Raw genomic sequence first — 26,975 nt, forward strand, 5'->3', positions numbered from 1 at the left:
ATTTGACGTTTATTTTACAATCGAACTAGTCGAACTTATTGTTTGTATAATAAATTTTATCGAAAATGGTAAATAAAATTATTATATTAAGGTCAAATATGTCATGTGTATCATATGTTTAACGTCAAATTGTGTTCGCCAAAAATTTCAGGCGACTACGCTAGGTCTATCTCACGCTTTATCTGTGCAGGTCTATCTCATTTTAGCAAGTGGTTACTACTCTGAACCACCACAGTCACTGTTTCCTAATTTTTTTAGGTTACTAGCATAACGTGAGATGCAGTTCTTAGTCTGTTTATCGTTCTCCATGTCGGATAAGGCAATTTGTGTCCAGCGGCCATTTTATCTGAAGGGGCAGATGTGTTAGGGTAGCTTGCCATGGATTCAATCGGCGCATTTCAGGTGCTTCGGGGAGGGATTTTGATCTTTTTAGAAAGCTTTTCTGAGACTTTAAGTCTTAGTATGCTTCCGGTAGCTTGCCATGGATTCAATCGGCGCATTTCAGGTGCTTCGGGGAGGGATTTTGATCTTTTTAGAAAGCTTTTCTGAGACTTTAAGTCTTAGTATGCTTCCGAATCATCCTCCAGACGCGTCTGGTGTTGTTTTGTTTCATCTCCAGACAAGTCACAGTCCGTTCTGTTGGCGCATGTAAGCACGTTCTCCCCAGCCTGTATTGTTGCTTCCAAAAAAGGGTTATTCTCATACACCATCTTGTTTTAAATAAGCATTTAAAATAATATTTCCGAATTTCTTTCGGCCACATTGGATCCACCATTTTGTTTTTTAACAAAATAATATTAGATTTGTAATCAGCGATCTTAAACTACCAAATTTGACATAAAAATTGCGTTTTGATTAATATTTTCAATTTTTTCCCGCCATTTTGTTTTAAAAAAAATGTCTTATTCGTAATTTTCTCTTCTTCTTCAGCCTGTTTGCATCCACTCCTGGACAAAGCCCTCCCCATTGAGTTCTCCATTCTTCTCTGTTTTGTGCTATTTGGTGCCAGTTTCTCCCCATTTTTGCAATGATGTCGTCTAGCCATCGTTTATGTGGTCTTCCTCTACTACGACTATGCTCGCGTGGTCTCCAATGTACAATGTTTCTCGTCCACCTTTCGATGTTTTGTCGTGCCACGTGTCCTACCCAGTTCCATTTCATTTTCGCAATTCTTCCAATTGAGACTTGTAAGACTGGTATGGGAGGAGATTCCTACAGGCAAAAGACCACTCGGACGTCCGAGAATGCGATGGAGAGATAAAATCCAAGCAGGTCTCCGAAAAATGAACATCCTATTTGACCCTAGAATTGATGGAAGACCGAACAAATTGGAAGAAAGTTGTACAGTCAGCCAGGACCCACCCAGGGTTGTAGCGCTACGTGATGATGAATTCTTCCAATTACATCTTCCACCTTTGTCCTGCTTCGCACGACCGCAGTTCGTTCCCACAGAGATACTCCTAAGGCTACGGTTATATTGGACACGTGCAGGGTTGGACAAAAATTGGTTTTTTAAGAAAAAAACAAAAAACATGTTTTTTTTTTGTTTAAAAACAATGTTTTTTGTTTTAAAACAGTTTTTTTTTTCATCTAAAAAAACCACTGTTTTAAAACAAAAAAACGTTTTAAAATAATTACGTACTTCACTGGATTTCTAACGGGGATTTCCATAAACCTCAACTGGCACACCTATGGGATTCCCGCGAAGACGCGACCTGCGCGCACATGCAACGAGTGTTTAACTGTTTCGTTTCCTTATACCACGTGATATTATGTAAATTACATTCGCTATTCAGTTTTTCAGGATAGGTCGAAAGCTTTAAGTTCTGCTTTATTATAATATAATTTCATATTGGTATCTTCGGTTCTATTTTAATTTCTAGTGGATAGTTGCAGTGTATACAGTGTAACGCAAAGCTGAAAGTTCTTGCAACAGCTTTGGATAAATGCCAGAGAAATACCTACACCATAGCAGATGCAACAGACATTTGGAAGGACTTACTGGGTTATTTCCAAAGTGAAAGTGAAGCTCAACCTAACGGTTGTAGCAACGTGTTGGAACTTCATTTCTGGCTTTCCGATCATCAAATTCTTAATTCAAATATATCTGTTACTTTTGCATAGTTAAATAATCGGAAAAAAATGTAAGTTTAATAAAAAAACTTTATATATTTTAATTATATTTACGAAAACAAAATACAATTAAAAAAATTTGAATTTATAATATTTCAGTTGATAATGACTAAAAAGAAAAAGAACAGAATTAAAAAGAGAAGAACTTTTTAACATATATAAGTGGAATTATGGTTAATAACCTTTATCACAATACATGCGAAATTTTACTTTATGATGTAACTGACTCAAACATTTAATGATTTCTAATATACAAAACAAAGGAAAAAGCAATTATATCTCATTAGTGGTAAACTCTACCTAACATATTATATAGAATATGCTTTCAAGTACCTATGTAACATTACAAAATTTCTATAAATTATGGTCGATAAGAAGTAGACACGTAAATCAATCCTAACAGATACAAGAAATTATAACACTCCTATATTTAAGATCCTTATGACTAAGAAACACAGCACATATAACAGAAACTGACAAAACTAAAGCCGTTTCAGGGAAAAGAGTTAGAAGAACAATGCCATACTAGAAGGCAGTCCAATCATGATGTGTTTTAAAATTCCGATAGACTCTTTGAACATTCGTGTATAGTAGTGTAATAAACACCTGTTTTTCTTTGAATAAAATTTTGATTGTTGTCTTATGTACGGTATATTCTGTAGAATACCAAATCACAATAAATTTTATTCGAAGAAACACAAGTACTTTGTATATGCTTCTTTTTATGAGCATTTTTCAGTGCGTCACAAATGATAGAAAAAAAGGTAAGTCCGTGATAATATACATTTTAGTGACATGACATTTTAGTTAAATCTGACAGTTGTCAAATTTTATTTGCAATTTGGCATAAAAACAAATCAATTCTGTTTATTGCATTTATAAAATGGTATTTTCTTTGATTTGTATAGTCTTATAAATTGTACAGATTATATTCGTAGATATATTATATAATTCGAAAATAATTTTTATTTCGATTATAGCGCCATCTATTGACAACTAGAATAAATGTTATAAATGTCACCGACGAAATGTAATCACCGACGTGCGTTTTTTCTGTCACATGCAATTTAACACGTTAGAAAGAAATCGAAAAACTGTGACGCACTGAAAGATCCTCATGAGAAAAAGCATAACATCACAGTATTATATGCGAAAATTCACAGATAATACTGTGATGCGAATACAAACGTATTCAGAGTAAGTTAGAGATTAGTTTCCAAGGCTCAGACGCAACGTAAACTAATCCTGGACATGTTCAGGATTTTATTCACCGCGAACAATTTTCGGATTCGGAATGTAATGACGGGTTGCATATAGCAAGGTTAGCCAAGGAAGCCTTTTCTTATTTAGAAATCAAAATTAATGTCAACAAAAATGGAAATGCAATAAATTTGAATGTCAACAATAGAAATAGCAAAGATAATAGCAGACAATAAATTAACCTTTCTTACAAAGTTAGAAATTTGATTATTGCCTTGTATTTCGACAATATAATCTTGTATTTCCACGCTAAAATCCACCTTAAATTTTTGTAGATGGTAAAGATTGTAAAGAGTTACTTGGAAATTGCAGGTTGGTATTTAGATAAAAAAACTACGTTTAATTTCAACGGGGTTGAAAATTAGCTGAAGGGAGGAATAATTTAGTTACGCAATCATTTCCAATTTTGATATTGAATTTGATAGGTTGTGGTTTATTACACCAAAAGCTAATGAAATATAACATGACAAGAAATACTTTCAGAATAAGTTTGATGTGTTGTTTGTGTTTCATTATATTCGATAAGAGACTAATTTAACTCATAAATTAAAATGAAAAATAAACCACAATAATACTTATAAACAAGGTCATCTAGATAGAAGACATTAAGTAAAAACAGTGTTGAATAGCAAAATAGTAAAGTTGTTTACAAATTACAATTCGTCGGCTTAGAGACACACAAATGTAACTACATTTCACGTTTTGAAGTTCAATCTACGAAACTGAACTTACCTTAGTGAGTTTCGTAGTGAGGAGTTTTCGTAACTCCTCACTGGGGTTTTAGGTGTTCAGAAAGAGGTGTCACTCAAAAGAACTCACTAAGGTAAGTTCAGTAGTGTACATATCCCAAAACGAGACAAAATGTAGTTACATTTCTGTGTCACTAAGCCGACGAATTTATACTACTGCAATAGATAATTATCGAATGAAAAGTATATATATATATAGCTTAGCTCTCCAGGCCTAGAAGGCCCATGGCTTGGTTTACTATTCCTTTCCAATCTCTCCTATTTGCTGCTTTATTTTTCCAATTTGTGATTTTCAGTTCTTCTATGTCTTTTTCAACATCTTTCTTCCATCTGGTTTTCGGTCTACTTTTCTTCTTCTTTCCTCCTATTCCTCCCGTTAGTATTTTTTGGGAAGTCTCGTGTTTGGCATCCTTTGGATATGTCCCAACCATCTCAGTCTTTGTGATTTTATGATCCCTACTATGTTTGGTTCACCATACATCCTCTCCAATTCTACATTTGGTCTTCTTATCCACATTCCATTCCATATCTTTCCGCCAAATATTTTTCTTAGGACTTTTCTTTCCCACACTTTAAGCATGACTTGCTCGGATTTGTTCATCGTCCATGTTTCACTGGCATACAAGACTATAGGTCTTATCACTGTCTTGTATATTCTTATCTTAGCCCCTCTAGATATGTTCTTATTTCTTAATAAGTTGTTTAGAGCAAAGATACAACGATTACCAGCCATAATTCTCGCTTGGATTTCTTCTTTTATATTTGGTCTCCTAGTGAATGTCGCTCCTAGATATTGGAATCTCTCTACTTCTTTGAATTCATATATTTTTGCCTCTTTGTTTATTGTCCGATATTGTCCTTGTGTGTATTCTCGTTCTGTCCATTCCATAAATTTAGTCTTTTCTTCGTTTATGTACATCCCTTTCTTTCTTCCTATCGCCTCTAGTCTTTTTAGTATTTCTTTTAATTCTTGTTTACTTCTGGCTATCATTACTATGTCATCAGCGAATGCCAAGCATTGGTGTTTTCGTTGGTATACAAGTCCTGTCCTGTTAATTTCGGCTTCTCTGATGACCATTTCAAGAAGGATACTGAACAACAGTGATGACAGTGGGTCTCCTTGTCGTACCCCTTCACCGACCCTAAACTTGTCTGTTTCCTTTCCATTTATTTTAACCCTGTTCTCTGTTTCTCTGAGTGTAACTTTTACCATCTTTATTAATTTCTTACTAATTCCAATTTCGCATAGTGCTTTGTATATTTCTGTCCGTTTAACTCTGTCAAAAGCTTGTTTAAAGTCAATGAATGGGGCCATTGTAGATTTCCCGTATTCGTAGCTTTCCGCTTGTATTTCACGCAGCAGGAAAATTTGATCCACAGTGCTGCGTCCTCTTCTGAATCCACATTGATATTCTCCCATGTCATTATCTATCTTTTGTGTTATCTTGTCTTTTATATATACTGCAAGTATTTTATATGCAACGTTTAGTAGGGCTATTCCCCTGTAATTATGGCATAAACTTTTGTCGCCTTTTTTGTGAATTGGACACAGTGTGGCTACAGTCCATTCTTTTGGTAAGTCTTCTTGTTCCCAAATTTCTTTTATCAGCTTTTCCAAATGCTTAATTAGTACTGGTCCTCCATATTTAAACATTTCAGCTGTTACGTCCTCCTTACCTGGGCTCTTGTTTTTCTTTAGTTTCTCTATTATTTCTTTTATTTCTTTTTCATTGAATGAAGTTTAGAATACTTATAAACAAGTTCATCTAGATGGAAAACATTGACAAAGACGACTAAAAAAGCTATAATATAAAAAATATTAAAATTTGTTTGAAGAATATTTAAATGATACAATACTTTTCATAATTTCAAAATTTTAAAAACCAGAATCTGCAAGTTTTTTAACAATATTTTAGGAGTGTGAGGTTTTATCACGAACTTGGAGAATAACAAAACACAATACTGGAACGATTCAATCCTCCATTAATAAATGCTTATGAAAAATTCAAACTCAAACTTATGAAAAAAAAACTAAATAAGAACCAATACATAAAGAAATAAGAAAGAGAAGATGGAAATAGTTGGGCCATACTCTGCGGAGACCGGATACAGATATAACAAAATAAGCATTGGAATTCCAACCTCCAGGAAAAAAGAAAAAGGGAGGCCGATAAATATGTACATATGGAAGAAAACAATTATCAAAGAAGCAGAAAACATCGGCCTAACCTGGAAAGAAGTCACAAGAAGAAAAAGAACAAGATTTGCAAAAATGGAGGGTGATAGTAGATGCCCTATGTTCCAGTGGTAACGAAGAGGATAAGTAAGTAAGTTCCACTATGAAGATTATTAATTGCTACCTATGAAACTGAGCTTGACCCTTTTCATATGAATCTCATAAATGTTTAAGTACTTCACAGCTATGTTTTTAAAAGTAAATTAAATAAAAATCATTAAATATCCCTTGGAACTTGAAATCATATCAAGTTTTTAAAAATGTTTCTAATTTCATTTAAAAACAAAAAACTCAAGACGAAAAGCAAGATATATGTACATTCAGTTGTATGAAAACTATAATCTAATTCACTAAGAATATCTTCCCCTGCTTCCACCTCTCCTTCCACCTCTGCTGCCTCTTCGACCCCCGCGATCACCTCTTCCTCTCCCGAAACCACCTCTACCTCGCCCACCTCGTGATCTTCCTCCTCGACCTCTTCCTCTCTCATCCCTCCGACCTCTGCCTCGACTAAATCTTGGACTATCTAACCAATTGTCTTCATCGTCAAGTAAGTCTTCGCTATCCAAATCTTCATCATCGAGATCCCAATCTTCGTTAAAGTCATCATCGCTGCGATTATCCCATTTTTCTTGGCTTATGACGTCGAAAGGGTCTGTATCGTCCCATTCTGGGCTATCTGAGGGTCCAAACTTTCTTCCGCTAAAGCTAGAATTATAAGGGGGTTTGTCGGATCTTTTACCCCTGAAACTATTTCCAAATTTGCCGTTTCGTGACCAGTTCCCTAAAATTTAACGATATTTAAGTTATTAAGAAATAAAAATTGAAAAGAATTGATGTATATAATCTAGGCATGGATCCCGCGTACCAAAAGAAGTTTATTAATAGCAAGCTGAAAAGTTGTTAATAGCTTAACGGTGTCTAGTTGGACAAACTGAACAGGGGACGTTTAGTTGTGGAACAGGTTACAGGTTTCGAACGTCAGACTACGAAAACGTCCCATGTATTTTGTCGGACAGAACTTCCAATTGATTTGTTACCCTTTCATTAAACTCTCATGCAAAAATCAGACTTCTATTTATCACCAACATAATTTCTGTCATTTGACATGTTTTACCTGTCGGACTTATTAAAATGACCAACATATTTTTCGGACAAATATGTTTTCATATATTAAAAGATTGCTATTGAATGAACTTAAAAACAACCTGATAGTTTTCACAATCATAAACTTGTCAGGATGACAAGTTCCACAATTAAAATAACGTTCCACAATTAAGACTTCCCCTGTTCCAGTGTTCCCATACACAAAAGTTTGTCCGACTAGACACCGTTAATATATTAACAAATTTTCAGCTTGCTATTAGTAAACTTTTTTTGGTACGCGGGATCCAGACCTAATCGTTTCGATATTCTATCTACAGAGTGATTGATTAGTAGGGTAAAGCTCAATAGCTCCGCTATAGTAATAGATAGCAATAAAAGTTAATAACAAAAATTTTAGCTACCTTTGAGCTTCACATTACAAAATTAGTTACAATGTTACAGGGTGTTCGATAACACAGTGGCAGACCTAACTTATGTTTTTTTAAATGGAACACCCTATATTTTATTTTATATTCGAAATCCTGTTAACTTCTCCATCACAAAAATATAAAGGTTTGTAATGTTATACAGGGTATTTACAAAGTTATAACCAATTTTGTATGAAAATCGTAACCAGTTCAACTCCCTGTATAAATAAAAATAAGCACAACAGCAATGGTTTATTAATGCCATATTTTTTTATTTATTGTCAAAATTTTTAAGAATTATTGATATTGCTAATTTTCTTTATATCAAATACAGGGTGAGTCAAAACGCAAGTACATTATTTTCTCAGTAATGTTAAATGGAACACCCTGTATTTTATATCATTATTGAAAAGTAACATTAACGTACTTTAATTTTTATATAACATTCCCTATGCCCAAATTTATTAGTTTTCGAGATATTTTCATTTTTCAGAGCAAATTATTTTAGGTGTTTAAATTTATCTAAATTTTAAGTAAGCCATGACTGAATTGACAATTGAAGATTACCGATTATCAATCCGGTAATCAATGTAACACTGTAGCAAATAAAGAAATAAAAATAATTTATTAGTAATACATTTTACAAACAAAAACACAAACACTACATGCAACATTTTTGAAACAATTTAAAACTATCTTTTTATGTAAATGCAACAAATAAACAAAGAAAATTAGTAATAAATTTTACAAAAAAATACACAAACACGAAATACAATATTTTGTGAAGACAATTAAACACTACTTTTGTGTGTAAATGTAACAATGTAACAAATAAAGAACGAAACAATTTATCAGTAATACATTTTGCAAAAAAACATGTTTGAAAAAATTAGAAGCTACTTTTAATAAAATATTTTTAATATTTAATTACATAAGGTGTTCAAAATTATCTCCTAACAGATTTATGTACGCCTAAAAACGATCATTGAATGAGCTACTTACTCTACGGAGCATTTGTAAATTAACACATCGAAATACACTTTGTTTTCTATTTTTCATCTCATCCCTTGTCGTTGGAGGTATTTTATAAACTTCATTATTAACGTAACCCCAAAAAAATCAGTCCAGTTTATTAAATTCTGGTGATTTGGGTGGCCACGCTACTGGTCCATTGAAAAATGAAAATATCTCGAAAACTAATAAATTTAGACATAGGGAATGTTATCTAAAAATTAAAGTACGGTAATGGTACTTTTCAATAGTGATATAAAATACAGGGTGTTCCATTTAAAATTACTGAGAAAATAATGTACTTGCGTTTTGACTCACCCTGTATTTGATATAAAGAAAATTAGCAATATCGACCATTCTTGAAAATTTTGACAATACGTTAAAAAATATGGCATTAATAAACCATTGTTGTTTTGCTTATTTTTATTTATACAGGGAGTTGAACTTGTTACGATTTCCATATAAAATTGGTTATAACTTTGTAAATACCCTGTATAACATAACAAACCTTTATATTTTTGTGATGGAGAAGTTAACAGGATTTCGAATTTAAAATAAAATATAGGGTGTTCCATTTAAAAAACATAAGTTTGGTCTGCCACTGTGTTATCGAACACCCTGTAACATTCTAACTAATTTTGTAATGTGAAGCTCAAAGGTGGCTAAAATTTTTGTTATTAACTTTTATTGCTATCTATTACTATAGCGGAGCTATTGAGCTTTAAGCTACTAATCAATCACCCTGTATATCAACAAATACACACATTGGAAAAGTTTAGGGATATTTTTATAACATAATAAAATTAATAAAAATAAATTCACGTGCACATTTAATTTTAATTAAATTTATACAGTGGCTCATCCTGTAGATTTTTGCGAGTAAAACATAATATCAAAAGTGATAACGAATATTTGACAAAGCTTTTTGCAGGAGAGGAACAAACTATAGATGTTAAACTATAGTAAATATTTTGCTAATTTCGGTTTTAATCAGGCTATTATGCTATAAAGTTCTTGTTTACTTAGTGTTTAGTGCATTGAAAATATTGTTTTTTAACATGGAACGACGTCATTTAACTTTGGATGAGATAAATCGGACCGTAGGCCTTCTTCAACTAACTAATGTAGTTGAGCGCATGGGAGTCTCCCAAAGTGTCCCAAGTCAATTGTGGCGGTATTTTTGTGACACTGAAAGGCCAGCCTAACGTCATCTAGGACGTTAATGCTCTATAACTGCAGCTCAAGACCGATTTTTAGTGTTCACGGCTAGAAGACGACCAACAATCAGCACCTGTAGAGGGCACACCAGGTAACCATCGGCTGTAATACTGTAGGAAATCGTCTCCATGAAACCAATCTCCACAATCGAAGGCCATTGAGATGTCCAGCTATCTCCAGAGGCAATCGCGCTGCAAGATTATGAGTGGTGTCAAAAATATTAAAACTGGGATGCAAATGATTTGGCAACAGTTTTATTCTCCGACGAAACTAGATTTATATTTCATCCAGATTCTCGTCGAGTAAGAGTGTGGAAACGATCTGGAAATGTAGAACGCTTAAAACCCACGACCTGAATCCCATCGAGCATGTATGAGTGATGTTTCAACGAAGAATTACTCCATATATGGGTTACAGACACATATATGGAGTTATTTACTTGTTATAACACAAGCCGTTTCATTTCCGAGAACGTCTAATAGAGGAATGGGCCAACGTACCTCAACAGGCTATCGACAATCTCATTTTGTCTATGAACGACAGATGTAGAGCTTTAATAAACCAGGATGAACGCGATACTTTGTATTAATTTTGTTTTTTTTTTCTTATCCGACCATATTTTCTGATGACCTATTTTTTTTTTAAGTGAAAACTTCTTTAGGGACGTTGTGCGATTTTTGGATAGGGAAAAAGCATTGAATTCGCGACCGTCATCTTTAGGGGCGTTGTGCGATTTTTGCATAGGGGAAAAGCATTAAATTGGCAACCGTAATCGCGACCGTCACCACGACCGTCATCGCTTATGCTATATATTATGATAATGTGTATGTATATATAAATTGTGCAGAGGTATTTAAATTTAAAATAAATGTAAAACCTATTTTAGGATGGGGAAAATGGATTGATTTCGCGACCGTCATCTCTTCGGCGAAATAAATTTTGTACGTATATTTATTATGTGTATGTATATGCATATATGTACCGGATGGTGAATTGGAAAACGGGCCATAGGAAACTCAATGTAAAATTCTAAACTGCTGAATTCCTGCTTCCCTATTTATTTTACATCAAAAGTCATAAGAAACTATTTGTAGAGGATTGAAATCTGTATTGAAAACAACTGTTAAAATTGTTCTACGAACAATAATTATTCAAAATTTTGTAAAAATATAATACAATTTTTAGAGTAATACGCTAAAATTATGCCACACACAGTGCAATAATGTGTATAAGGTTGCATTTGGTGACAATGAAGATACTATATTAACAATTTGAACTGTCAATTTTTTATTTCTTTTATCATTTATTGTTTAAAACACAATAAAATTGATAAGATACCCTCAGTTATACACTTTTTAGATGGGAAAAAAGTGTCGAATTTGCGACCGTCATCGCTTCGGCGAAATAAATTTTTGAAATGAAAACTTGCTTAGGGAAGTTGTGCACTTTTTGGATGGAGAAGAAGTATTGAATTAGTGACCGTTATTGCTTCGACAAAATAAATTTTTTAAGTGAAAATTTCTTTATTGACGTTGTGCAGTTTTTAGATGGAGAAAAAGTATTAAATTAGCGACCGTCATTGTTTGATGAAATACATTTTTAAAGTGAAAACTTCTTTAGGGACGTTGTGAACTTTTTAGATAGATAAAAAGTATTGAGTTTGGGACTGTCATCACTTTGCCGAACTAAATTTCGTACGTATATAATAAATATTATGTGTATGTATACATAAATGGCATAAAACGTACGCAACGCGTATATAATATAGGTATAGCACTTCTTTTTGGATGGGAAAAGCATTGAGCTCGTAATTTATATACTATAAGAAGTTTTTATTTCTGTCGGCACTCCCATGAGTGATTTAAATTTTATTTTTTTTAACTGTAGGTACTTCTCGATATTTTTGACATTTCTGAAAGGCATTCTCGTTATTTTTGATATTTCAACAAATTTTGTTGCATATTGAATACTACTAAACACTATATATCGATCATTATTTATGCAAAACAAAGAAGAAATTACGTATTTTTTTTAAATATCCCTATACTTTTCCGATGTGTGTATTTTCAAAGATTTTAGAAAGAGTGTTGAGTACGGCTAAATGTAAATTTATAAAAATATTCTGTTTAATATTTCATTCCAGTTAAGCTTATTTTCATCTTTCTTATCATCTCTTCGTGGAACTTTCATTTCAGATTTTTGTATTCTGTTCATTTTGCCGTTTTTACTAGACCTACTTTATCAAAACTTTCTACTCGATTGTGACATTGTTCTGACATTCACCAAGCCAATATCTTTCTTTTTCTTCTTTTGGTGCCTATTCGTTCCGAATATTGGCGATCATTCTGGCTATAATTATTTTATTAACTGACGATTTAAATATATTAGTTGTTGTGGAGAACCATTTCCTCGGGTTCTTTAACCATGATATTATTCTTCTTCCTATTCCTCGCTTTCCGAATACTTTGCCTTCAAGGATTATTTTCAGGAATCTGTAATTAGTGCTGTTTCTCATTATGTGTCCCCTCCTTTTAATCGTAAACTTAAGGCGCGTTCCAAGTGACATGAAAACCGTCCTTCGTACTAGCCTCGTCATGCGCATTATAAAACATGCGTTCCAAGCGAACATGAACGATGATTCGTATCGTACACTGTGTTGTTCCGAGCGATCCATGTACCGTTTCGAAATCGGTAACTGAACGGTCCTTTTGATACATGCCTTTAAGCAGAAACTATTTGTACTGACTTGCGCAGTTAGTGAGGATTGTTTTCATTTTTACTGGTCACTGCTATGAGATCAGCTGACAGCTGATGATTCAATAATACAGGGTGTAACGAAAATACAGGTCATAAATGAAACCACATATTTTGGGACTAAAAATAGTTCGATTGAACCAACTTACCTTAGTCCAAATATGCACACAAAAAAAGTTATAGCCCTTTGAAGTTACAAAATAAAAATCGATTTTTTTGAATAAATCGAAAACTGTTAGACATTTTTTATCGAAAATGGACATGTGGCTTTCTAATGGCATGAACATATTAAAATAATAATAATAGTGAAATTTGTGCACCCCATAAAAAATTTATGAGGATTTTGTTCCCTTAAACCCCCCCCCCCCCCCATTTTTTTGTACGTTTCAATTCAACTATTGTTGTGGTACCATTAGTTAAATACACTGTTTTTAAAACTTTTTTGACTCTTAGTACTTTTTCGAAAAGCGAGTTTTTATCGAGATATGGCTTCTTTTTAAAAATGCTGCAAAATTTATGAGTACCTAACAAACTGTAAATTATACAAAAGTTTTCATATTATTACCAGGTCTCTATGACTGGCATATCTCTATTTAACTCCATTTTCTTGAATAAACATTCGGAACCGTTTTAAAATAAACAACAATGAAATTTGTGCAACCCATAAAAATGTTACGGGAGTTTTGTTCCCTTAAACCCCCCCAAATTTTTATATACGTCCCAATTAAATTATTATTGTAGCACCATTAGTTAAACCCAGCGTTTTTAAAACTTTTTTGCCCCTTAATACATTTTCGATAAACCAGTATTTACTGCGATGGGGCTTATTTGTTTATGTATAAAAAACTATGTAGTTGGCTGAATAAAACTTCGGATCAACAATATGTCAAACGATTGTGTGACCGTATTGTTGATATTCCAATTAATTATTGTGAATTTAGGATTACAAATAAAAACTAAATTTTCTATTGTAATGGCATACACATTTACAGAAATGGCAGATATGCATTTAATTCTGGGTAAGTCTGAGCATTCCAAATTAGGGTTTTAGATAATTGTTGGTAATTTGGTAATTATTACAGGTGAATGTCAAGGGAATAGTGCTGCAGCTGCAAGGCGATATGCTGAAAAATATCCTGATCGTAATCCACCAGGCAGACGATTATTTCTTTCGATTGATCGCCGTTTACGAGAGACAGGCACATTGCAACGGCAACGTGTTGGTAATGCTGGTCGACCAAAAGTGGATACAAACGATGAGGCGATTTTGGAAGCAATTGGAGATATCCCTGGAAACAGTACAAGGGTAGTGGCGGCTCAAGTAGATGTTTCTCACATGATGGTTTGGAGAAGATTTAAGAATCAGCTGATTCATCCTTATCATTTAACTCCCGTTCAAGAATTACTGGATGAAAAGACTATCCTAGAAGAATGGGATTTTGCGATTGGTTCTTAACGGAAAATACTCGAAATGTCAATTTCATTAATCGTGTTTTGTTTACCGATGAAGCTACCTTTAATAGAAATGGCATTACGAATCATCACAACAGGCACATCTGGGCCGAAGAAAACCCTCACGCAAAAAAAGTCTTTCGTCACCAAAGAACTTTTAAAGTCAATGTTTGGGCTGGAATTGTGGATAATAACCTAATAGGGCCAGTATTTCTCCCAAACAATTTAAATGGTGAAAATTATTTACACTTTTTACAAAATGTATTACCGGATTATTTAGAAGAGGTCAATCTTGAAGTCAGGAGAAACATGTGGTTTTTGCAAGATGGCGCCCCAGCGCATTTCCATAATCAAATTAGATAATATCTTTCCGGTGAGTATCCTGGACGTTGGATTGGAAGGGGCCCTGATGCGCCTATTTCTTGGCCACCTAGAGGTGCAGATATTAACCCACTTGACTTTTGCTTCTGGGGTTTTATGAAAGAGGACGTATATTCCGTACCAATCAGTAACGAACAACAACTAAGGCATAGAATCATTGAAGCAGCGAATCGATTTCGACAGAAGCCCATGATTTTTCAAAACATTCGATTTTCCTTTTTAAAACGGTGCCGAATGTGTATTCAAGAAAATGGAGGTCATTTTGAACATTTGTACAATTCACATGGTTAACTAAGATTGTACATACCTGGTGATATATGACAATTTGTATATTAAATTTTAATTTATTTATGAAAATACATTTTGTTAGGTATATACCTACTCAGAAATTTTGAAACATATTAAAGAAGAAGCCACATCTCGATAAAAACTGGCTTATTGAAAAATCATTAAGAGGCAAATAGTTTTCAAAACACTGCGTTTAACTAATGGTCCACAATAATAAATTATTTGGGACGTACACAAAAATTTGGGGGGGTATAAGGGAACAAAACCCCCATAAATTTTTTATTGGGTGCACAAATTTAGTGGTTATTTATTTTAAAACGGTGCAGAAGGTTTATTCAAGAAAATCGAGTTAAGTAAGATCATAGAGACGTGGTAATGATATGAAAATCTTTTATAATTTACATTTTGTTAGGTACACATAAATTTTGCAGCATTTTAAAAAAGAAGCCATATCTCGATAAAAACTCTCTTTTTGAAAAAGTACTAAGAGGCAAAAAATTTTTAAAAATAGTGTGTTTAACTAATGGTACCACAACAATATTTGAATTGGAACGTACAAAAAAAATTGGGGGGGTTTAAGGGAACAAAACCCCCATAAAATTTTTATGGGGTGCACAAATTACACTATAATTTTCCTTTAAGATGTTCCTGCCATAAGAATGCTACATGTTCATTTTCAATAAAAAATCTCTAACAGTATTCGATTTATTAAAAAAAATCGATTTTTATTTTGTAACTTCAAAGGGCTATAACTTTTTTTGTGTGCATATTTGGACTAAGGTAAGTTGGTTCAATCGAACTATTTTTAGTCCCAAAATATGTGGTTTCATTTATGACCTGTATTTTCGTTACACCCTGTAGAATAATCCACAATCCACGCTATTAGTACCTGTGAATCCTGATTTTCGTTTAAATAATTATTAATTCTTTTTTTTTTCAAATTAATCTTAAAAATATGGATAGTTTATTATTTTTTTTTTTTCATAGAAGACAGGGATTTATGTCAGATATCGATTCTGAGGAAGATTTTGAAGTTGAAGTGATGTTTAATGAAATGAACATGTTAGAAATGATATTTTTTAACCATCTAGCAAACTACTAGTGGTACTGTGGTACTGAAAATGGCTCAGGCGCAACTGGAAATGGTACACAAATACGTTCCAAGAGGGTTACATACCGGTAATCGGTTCGGGATCGAAAGAAAACCGTTCAAGGGCGATTTTGCGCATTAAAACAGTCCAATCGATTTCGTGACGGTTCAAGGGATCGTACAAATGTGTCGTCTTGGAACGAACTTATAACTTCTCTTTTTTTCCCCATTCTTCGTCGTACGGTCTCGTTGGTTATGTTGTCCGTCCATGATATACTTAGGATTCGCGTGTATAGCCACATCTCGAAAGCTTTAAGTTTTGTGCCATAACTCCATATTATGTTCGGATGCCATCTTATTATGTCTCTTATGTCTATATTATCGATATGTATAATTGTATACTAACCTGATTTACCTGGGCTATCTTCAAAGTAATCATCATCGCGCCTATAATCGTCGTTACGTCTGTAGTCTTCATCGCGCCTATAGTCATCGCGTCTTTCATTCCGTCTGTAATTGTCGTCACGTCTGTAATCACCATCACGTCTATATTTGTCCTCATGCATGGATCCTTTTCGAAAATCATCATCCTCCTTTCGAAACCTAAAGTCTTCGTCGCGGTCTCTAAGCCTTAAATCTTCATCCCCCAGTGACCGTCTCGCATCGAAATCGTTGGAATCAGAAAATCGAGAACCTTTGAAACTTCTATCGTTTCTGAAATCTACGTCTTTTTTATCGCGCATGTCGCTATCACCTAATTCTTGGTTTTTGGTATCTTCTCCGTCTTCATCGTCATTAATGGGCATTACATCATATAACTCCTCTACTTCCCCTGACGCTATAAGTTTGTTGAGAGCATCTAGACCGCTGGCTAGTGCCTGTTGTAATTTTGAACCAGCTAAAATAAAAAATATATAATATATAATTCAATAAAATGCATATACACTGAAGATAAAACGAAAAGATAAAATTGTACAGAAAACAAAAATTTAATATACTGAAACTAATACACACACCCCAACTTATGTGGAATCATCTGATATTTCTTATTATTTCGTGCGAATTTAAGAAAACGAACACACGAAGTCAAATAGTATTTATTTTAAAGCAATTAAGTAACAAATACATAATTAAATAAAACAATAAAGTATTTAACAAACAAATTGAAAGTAGTTGTTTTAAAGTAGCATACAAAATTTCAATGTAAAACGAATAATGTTCAAATTGTTTTTATTTTTTTTGCGTTTTGTAGTAGTCAGTGTTATCACCTCTAGTCCTTATGCAAGCTTCAGTTTGCGTGGGCAGCTTCAGTTTGCGTGGGCACGCTCCTAATCAAATTATCAACATTTTGTTGTGGTAGGTTGCTCCATCCTTTAAGAGCAGCTTGTACTAGCCATGCGGTGTTTTGTGGATTATCCCGGCGAGCTCTAATTTTTCTTTTAAGCATATCCCACAAATACTCTATAGGATTAAGCTCGGATGAGCAAGTAGGCCTCTCCAAACAAGGGATACCTTCTGCTTCAATGATGTCTGTAGTCACTCTAAGGGTATGTAGAGGTCCATTATCATGCAATAAAATTAAATTTTCTCTTGTTGCACCTCTCCAGAGCCTGACTACAGGTTATCAACATACCTGTGAGCAGTTAAAGTTGATTGGATGAAAATTAAAGGAGTTTTTTACGGATCACAATTCCTTTCCAGAACATTACACTTCCCCTTGTATATCTGTGAACAGATCTGACAGTTTTCGTTCTTGCTTGTGTTCCTCGACCTCTAAGTACACGATTTCGTGGGTCATCTGATTTTACACAAATCCTGATTTTTTTTTTTTTGAAAATAGCACATTTTGTCAATTCCCAATGTTCCAGTTTTGATGGCGAAGACACCAATTTAGGCGATCAATTTTGTGCTGCATGGATAACTCAGGAACCCATAACTGTCTCCTGCTGTATACTTCTTGGTACGAACTCTTCTTCTTATCGTTTCAACTGAAACAGTTACACCTGTATCTTTCAAAAGCTGCCTTTGGAGCTGCAGGTGAGAAATGGTTGGGTGTCTTCCAGCTGATTGGATAATTAAACGATCGTGGAGAGCCGTTATTACTTTTGGCGACTTTCCCTTGCTTTATTTTTGAGCTTTCCTAGTTCCTGTTACCTAGCATATGTTTTGGACAGAACGCCCTGTATTACGCCGAGCTCTGCAGCTACATATGTCCATCTGAGAACATTACTTTCTCCACAAGACCAATAATCTTTCCTCGTTGTAATTTCTATAACCCCACATGAGGCATACTTTCGTTTTTGGACGCAAAAGTTAGTTTATTTATTTTCGTTCAACTTGCAACTCAAGCAAATAATCTATACCATACCGGGCTGTACTATCCGATTGTCTTAGTTAAAGTTTTTTTACCACAAATGTCAAAATTGCCTCGAAATTGTAATCCGCAAAATCTACTAACCATGCAGAAGATCGATGACGATTGGAGGAAACTTCAACAATACCAACATATTCAAATATAATTCCAAAATCTGGATAATTATATTTTAAAGTGGGTCAAATAAAGCATTTTGACGGTAATCATCTATTGACTAATTTGAGTGACTGTGTATTGTCAGTGTTAACTTTACCCCTTTCAAATGTTAGATTTGAAAGACAAAAATTTTGCTATACTATACTATTTTTGATAAAAATTGTTCTACTAAGTACTTACGTTCTACTGGTATTACTTTATCATAAATATAAAGAGCATTTGGTGCAATATCGTTCAATGGAACCGCTCCTGGAGTATTTTCAACTACAAGTTGGGTGATTACTTCATTAAGAGCTCCAGCAGTGTCATCTAAAATAAAAGAATCATTAAAAAAATATATTATAGTATCTTACTTATCACAGGTCTAAGAAAATGCGTGTCTGTACTCAGTAAAATGGTGAATTAATAATCAACGAAGAGGACTGCTCCAAACATGGCAAGAATATTTCAACAATTTACTAAACATACATCAAGAGGAAGAACATGAAGAAGGTATCTTGCAAAATATCTATACAAAATATCTTTGGTAATACCTTTCTTTCACAAATCGGATTGTTAATTTTGTACTACTACAATTTTGTATTGTTTCGTAAGTCCACAGTATTCGCGGTGTGCAAGTACTTAGAGGGGATACGAGAAACGATCGTGCGAGAATAGCGGAGAAATATTGTAACTTTCTTAAATAATTCACTGTCAATTGAAATTGTCAAATTGACGTATATTTCATATCTACTGTCAATGAAGAAGAAAAATTATATATTGCTCCAAAATATTGATATGATATGCAATTATTATATAAAGGTAAATTTAATTAATTGTATTTTGCTTGCAGTACTGCATTTTAATGACTAATTTTATTTACTACATACAATTGTTTACGTTTTAATAACATAACCTGAATCTTATTTTTTCTTCTTATTATTTTTTTGGACTATGGCCTTGACAATTATCCAGTAACCAGGACTAATATAATTGGCTAATATAATTAAAAGTGCGAATAATGTTGCTGAGCGTAGAAACCAGGTCTCGCTTTGCCGAACTTGCACGGTATTGCAGCGCCAAGAGCTGTAGTTGGTTAGTTCTATCTGGTAAATCTTCTATTAGGTAATAAATCCTTTTCAAATCGTGACTCGAATATCAAAAGTGAGTTTATATTATTTTCTTTTTATGCGCTTGTGCGTCGCTAACAGAATTTTGACGATCTTTCTAACATCACATTTGTTTAAACTTCAGTGTCTTAGTCAATTTTAGTTTAAAATATATTTATTTTGAAGTTTCGATTTCTACCTCGGAAATCGTTTTCAAAAAGTTAGTACGTGTAAGCGGCTGTACTATTTTTCCTCGAACAATATCGTCAGGAACAGTTATATTGGACACAGATTGTTAAATTCTAGCCTAAACTATACTACCATCACAATAAAGATGCACTAGAAATAAACATACTAACACACGTTGAATGTTACGAGGAGCACTCCCAAATCCTAATTTACAATGTATATACATTGTCAATCCCAAATCATGATTTGCAACGTTGATACATTGTAAATCATGATTCGGAAGTGCTCCTCGTAATATTCAACGTGTCTTGGTTTGTTTACTTCTATAGTCTGTTCTTAAACCAAGAGGAGTAATTCAAATTTCCCGCGCCGTAAAGCTTGTTTGCAATTGGTCCAACCTCAGACAAGTTTACTCCACTTTGGGGATTTTTTGTATATTCTGCGTTATTACTATAATTTTTGAATTTTTAGTCTGTTTTTATACAGTGTGTCCACGATTGGGGTGCCCAAGAGGAAAAACTTTTTTATTTTCAATTTTAGCGAAAAATGTCATTCTTGATAAAAAGTTTTGCTTGTTCTAAAACCGCATAAAACGAAATAAAATTCAAGTTTTACAAATTTTGCTTAATTTTGTAGTCAATTTTATGTAAATCCCTATAAATTTTTGCACTAAGTTCGAAATCGTAACAATAATCCAGTGTTGCCAAGCCACATTGTAGCTTAGTAACTGTCAACTCCGATAAATAATTTTCGAATTGTCATTTTTTTTTCGACAATGTTAAGCGTTCAAAAAGAATTTATCTTGTGATCAATTTTATTGTTAAATTATTGGATTAATAATGATTTAATTATTAAGTGATTGAATGTTTCAGGGAGAACGACAAAGTTTGGTTTCATAATCCAAAGAAGCGAAAGGGTTGTTCTCCCAAGTTATTATTGTTACAATTTCGAACTTAGTGCAAAAATTTATAGGGATTTACATAAAATTGGCTACAAAATTAAGCATGATTTGAAAAATTTGAATTTTATTTCGTATTATGGGGTTTTAGAACAAGCAAAACTTTTTATCAAGAATGACATTTTTCGCTAAAATTGAAAATAAAAAAGTTTTTCGTTTTGGGCACCCCAACCGTGGACACACTGTACAAAAAAACACACACTGTAAAAAAAGACACACTGTACTGTATAAAAAAACAGTTGTTTTTAGAACTCTTTAGCGACGTATTAGTATAATATAATATTTATAGATTACAGTCAAAGGCCGATATGATTAACCAAAAAAGAAAATGTATTTGGTGATATCTCTAGTGACTTTCTTGGGTGTGAATCTGTCTTTTTAGTTTACTCCTCTTGGTTTAAAAACAAAGCTTAGTGCATCTTTATTGTGATTTTAGTATAGTGAATTTGTTATGTATTTTAGTATTTTTATACAGGGTGTCCCGAAAAGATTGGTCATAAATTATACCACAGATTCTGGGGTCAAAAATAGGTTGATTGAACCTCACTTACCTATATACAATAGTGCACACAAAAAAAGTTACAGCCCTTTGAAGTTACAAAATGAAAATCGATTTTTTTTTTCATATATCGAAAACTCTCAGAGATTTTTTATTGAAAATGGACATGTGGCATTTTTATGGCAGAAAAATCTTAAAAAAAATTAAAGTAAAATTTGTGCACCCCATAAAAATTTTATGGGGGTTTTGTTCCCTTAAACCCCCCAAACTTTTGTGTACGTTCCAATTAAATTATTATTGTGGCACGATTAGTTAAACACAATGTTTTTAAAACTTTTTTGCCTCTTAGTACTTTTTCGATAAGCTAGTGTTTATCGAGATATTTTGATAATTTGTCGAATCCACCACATATTTTTGTATACAGCGTGTCTACTTAAGTTGGAAACATATGGGAAACTTTTTTATTATTAATTTTACGCAAAAAAGTTATTCCTTATAAAAAGTTCTGCATGCTCTAGAACCTAAGATTCAATCATTAGATAGTAAATTTTATCAATATTATACGAGGTATGTCAAAAAATATGAATTTCGTTCAAGGGTAAAGTACCTTTATTTCTCTGAATATCGAAAATTCTTATTATGGAAAGTTGTTTGGAATTACAAACTAAGATCAAATATGCAATTACATGCTTCTAATTGAAAAAAAAAATATTTTTCAAATTTTTCTCTTTATGAATATCCAACATCGTTTTTATTTATTGCAAATATGATAATTCTTTTATTATTCATTTTACGAAAAAAAGTTATTCTTCATAAAAAGCTCTGCATGGTCTAAAAACTAAGGTACAACCATGATATATCAACTTTTTTTAATTTTATACGAGGTCTCAAAAATTGTGAATTTCGCTCATGAGTATAGTATGTACCTTTATATTTCACAATATTTCAATTAGAAGGATGTAATTATTGCATATTGAAACATTGTTTTTAATTCTAAACAACTTTTTGTAATAACTATTTTCAATATTGTGAAAAATAAAGGTACTTTACTCCTGAGTGAAATTCATATTTTTTGACATACCTCGTATAAAATTAGAAAAATGTGATATCTGATGGTTGCATCTTATTGCTTAGGACACACAGAGCTTTTTATAAAGAATACCTTTTTTTCGTAAAAGTAATAATAAAAGAGTTATCGTATGTGTAAAAAATAAAAACGAAGTTAGTATCAATAAATTTGAGAAAATTTTGGAAAATATTTTTTTCCAATTAGAAGCATATAATTGCATATTTGATCTTAGTTTTTAATTCCAAACAACTTTTCATAATAAGAATTTTCGATATTTAGAGAAATAAAGGTACTTTACCCTTGAACGAAATTCATATTTTTTGACGTACCTCGTATAATATTGATAAAATTTGATATCTAATAATTGAATCTTAGGTTTTATAGCATGCAGAACTTTTTATGAAGAATAACTTTTTTCGTAAAATTAATAATAAAAAAGTTTCCCATATGTTTCCAACTTAAGTAGACACGCTGTATATATGGTTAAGTACGATTATAGAGACCTGTTAATAATCTGAAAATTTATTTATAATTTACATTTTTAGGCATATTTTCAAAAAGAAGCTACATCTTGATAAAAGGTGACTTATGAAAAAAGAGGTACAAGTTTTAAAAACACTATGTTTAACTAATGGTACCACAATAATAGTTTAATTGGAACGTACACAAACATTTGGGGGGTTTAAAGAAACAAAACCCCCATAAAATTTTTACGTAAATATATTGAAAAAGAAGCCGCATCTCGATAAAAACTGCCTTATCGAAAAAATACTAGGAGGCAAAAAAGTTTTAAAAACGTTGTGTTTAACTAATGGTACCACAATAATGAATTCATTGGAACGTACAAAAAAGTTTGGGGAGGTTTAAGGGAACAAAATCCCCATAAATTTTTTATGGGGTGGACAAATTTCACTATAATTTTGTTTTAAGATGTTCCTGCCATAAGAATGATACATGTCCATTTTCAATAAAAAATCCCTAATAGTTTTCGATATATTGAAAAAAATCGATTTTCATTTTGTAACATCAAAGGGCTGTAACTTTTTATGAGCACATTTGTACTAAGGTAAGTTAGGTTCAATCAAACTATTTTTGACCCCAGAATGTGTGGTATAATTTATGACCAATCTTTTCGGGACACCCTGTACAACGATATAACTAAACTTTTACATTGTGTTTATTATCTTTTTAAGTTTTCATAAACTACTGTCATTTGACTTGATGTTATTTCATAGAATTGCACAACGGACCTTAGCAATAGAATCTATTATACAGGGTAGCGAGAAAGTATGGAAACACGGTAATTTCTCGGAAACCGCTTGAACGATTGTTATAAATTTTGGTGGGTAAGGGTATTCTAATACGGCCGATATAATAATGGTAATTACATTGTTGTCAAATCTTTCGTTTTTTTTTGTAAATCTAATGAACTTTCTTATTTTAAATGGAACACCCTGTATATTTTTTGCGTTTTGAAGTCCTTAAGAAATACTGATTATTTTTTATGTTATGTTCCCTATACCTAAATGCCATAATGTCGGAGTTATTGCTACAATTATTTAAAAAAAAAAAACTTTAACAAATTATACAAATTTATTTTTTTGAACCGGGTAGATATTATTGTAGGTTCTTTGAGTTATTGGGAACAAAAAAGGTCTTTTGTAATTTTCCTCAAAAGTTAATTCTTTCCGAGTTATAAACAATTTAAAACTGAAAAAAATCGAAAAATGACGATTTTCTGGGTTTAAAAACATGAGTAAAAAATATTATTTTTGAAACTATGAATTGCCTACATTCAAGTTAAAACCTTATTTTATCAGATGCCGATAAGTGATTTGGTCTTACTTCATTCTAAAACATTATTTTTTAGTTGTTAATGATGCGCGATAGCCCGTCCTCTCATATGAGCTTTATTAACAGTTAAAAAAAACAATGTTTTAGAATAAAATATGCCAAAAATTCTTATAGGGATCTGACAGAAAAAGGTTTGAGCTTGAATTTACGTACTTCGTAATTTTAAAAATGATTTTTTACTTGTGTTTTTGAACCTTGAAAATCGCCATTTGTCGATTTTTTTTTCAGTTTTAAATTGTTTATAACTCGGAAACGAATAACTTCTGAGGAAAATTACAAAAGACCTTTTTTGTTCCCAATGATCCAAAGAACCTAAAATACTGTCTACTTGGGCCGAAAAAATTGATTTTTATAAATAATTGTTAAATTTTTTTTAATAAATGTAGCAATAACTCCGAAATTATGGCATTTAGGTAAAGGGAACATAACATGAAAAATAATCAGTATTTCTTAAGGACTTCAAAACGTAAAAAATACACAGGGTGTTCGATTTAAAATAAGAAAGTTCATTAGATTACCAGAAAAACGGAAGATTTGACAACAATGTAATTACCACTATATTATCGACCGCATTAGGACACCCCAACCCACCAAAATTTATAAAAATCGTTTGAGCGGTTTCCGAGAAATCATCGTGTTTCCATACTTTCTCGCTACCCTGTATGCTAGATTGCCTAATTTACATCTAACTAATTGGAGCCAATGTGTACCAAATATATAAAACAATATCATCATCATCATCATCAACAGCTATTCCATCCATCGTCGGATGTAAGCTTCCTTTAGGTGTGTCCATTATATTCATAACTGTCCATTTTGTTTGAGGTCTGCCTCTACTTCCTTTGCTTGCCGTTGGTCGCCACTCGAGAATTCTTTTTGTCCAACGGTTGTCTTCCATTCTTCCTATGTGTCCTGCCCAGTTCCATTTTAACATTGCAACCTTCTGGATCACATCTGTTACTTTTGATCGTCTTCTTATCTCTTCATTGGACTTACGATCACTGAGCTTAATGTTGAGCATTCTCCGTTACATATCTTTCTGAGTCACTTGAAGTTAGTGGATTACGCTGTTGTTAGTGGATTACGCAGTTCCGTATGTCAGAAATGGCAACAAGTACAGATCGAACGTTTTTGCCTTTAAGGCTATGGGTACATAATTCGCAAATATTTTATGGCTATCCCTACCTTTTCTGTCTTTACAGGGCAAATTACGTGTAGTAAAATTCACACTGGTATGGATATGTACATATTACTAGAATGTCATTCTACTTGACAATGTCATAACTAGCTTAAAGAGATGGCTTTTGAATGTTCTTGGATAACTGTTATTTGTTGAATAATTGCAAATTATTAATTCAGTTAATAAATGTGATAATTTTTTCACTAGCTATGTATTCAGTGATTATACTAATGTATATACTATGCAATAAAAGATAATACTTAATCGAGAAAAGAAGAAAAGTGATTTTTTAATAATATATTGTTACTATCGAACGCTTACAATTTTGAACATCTTTAACAACAAAATACTTGGATCACAGAATATATCTTGATGTATTCTCTGCTTCTATCTTCCATAAATAATACACAATAAATAACTTTGTATAAAGTTCACCTCTTAAATCAATTATTTATCAAATACACTATATATCAATATTATTTAATCAACAACTAAAAATATTCCCGATTCATGTCAAATAATTATTTAAAATTGTCACTGATTGTCAGTGTCTGACTGACAATATTCTATTAGACGAGGGCGGGTTGTTCGAACGCTAATCAACAATGATCACTATCAAATATTTAATTACTGTCACCAAAACTGTCAATGTCAACTTTTATTTAGTTGCTGAAAACATAATTGATTAAAATTATGAGATTAGTTAATCAATTAACATAACAATTATTAACATAATTGATTAAGTAATTTCATATTATGTTTTCAGCAACCCAAACAAAGTTGACATTGACAGTTGGTTACAGTAATTAAATATTTGATAATGATCATTGTTGATTAGCTTTCGAACAACCGGCCCTAAGGCCGGTTGTTCGAACGCTAATCAACAATGATCACTATCAAATATTTAATTACTGTCAAAACTGTCAATGTCAACTTTGGTTGGGTTGCTAAAAACATAACTGATTACAATTCTGAGACTATAATCAATTAATATAACAATAATTATTAACATAATTGATAATAAATCTCATAATTTTAATTAATTATGTTTTCAGCAACCCAAACAAAGTTGACATTGACAGTAATTAAATATTTGATAATGATAATTGTTGATTAGCGTTCGAACAACCGGCCCTAAGTGCGTTGTATGACAAAGATAGATTTGGAAAATTACCACGGACATTGTGTTTATTGTTTTCGAATCCCGAAAAAACCAATAAATATTTTTGAAAAATCTAAACGCAGAATGAAAGACTAAATTATTACCGAGGGCCGAAAGTCCCTTAGAATAAATAAAAAGTTTATTTTGAATGAGATATTTGAAATTAAAAATAACACTAAATTTTCTCTTAGTTTTTCACCCCTGTAACTTATTAAAATAAACATTATAGAAGTTCTCAGGGACTTTCGGCCCTCGCTAATAACGTAATCTTTCATTCTGCGTTTAAATTTTTTAAAAATACTTATTAGTTTTCTCAGGATTCGAAAAAAATGAATCCCCATTTGAATAGCATTGCAGCTG

The 26,975-nt window shown here is 32.5% G+C and overlaps 1 protein-coding gene across 1 annotated transcript in view; it reads right to left on the minus strand.

Moving 5' to 3' along the window:
• Nucleotides 1-2,163: 2,163 nt before the first annotated feature.
• Nucleotides 2,164-26,975, minus strand: part of LOC114324168 (pre-mRNA 3' end processing protein WDR33) — a 161,584-nt gene continuing 136,772 nt past the window's right edge. Inside the window, exons 10-12 of the mRNA XM_028271920.2 lie at nt 18,797-18,925; nt 16,493-16,984; nt 2,164-7,162 (exon numbers count right to left, since the gene is read on the minus strand). Coding sequence (XP_028127721.2) covers nt 6,729-7,162; nt 16,493-16,984; nt 18,797-18,925 — 1,055 coding nt within the window. The 3' untranslated portion in view covers nt 2,164-6,728. The remainder of the gene's footprint in view (nt 7,163-16,492; nt 16,985-18,796; nt 18,926-26,975) is intronic.

This window comes from Diabrotica virgifera, chromosome 1, assembly GCF_917563875.1.
Source record: "Diabrotica virgifera virgifera chromosome 1, PGI_DIABVI_V3a".
Lineage (NCBI taxonomy): Eukaryota > Metazoa > Arthropoda > Insecta > Coleoptera > Chrysomelidae > Diabrotica > Diabrotica virgifera.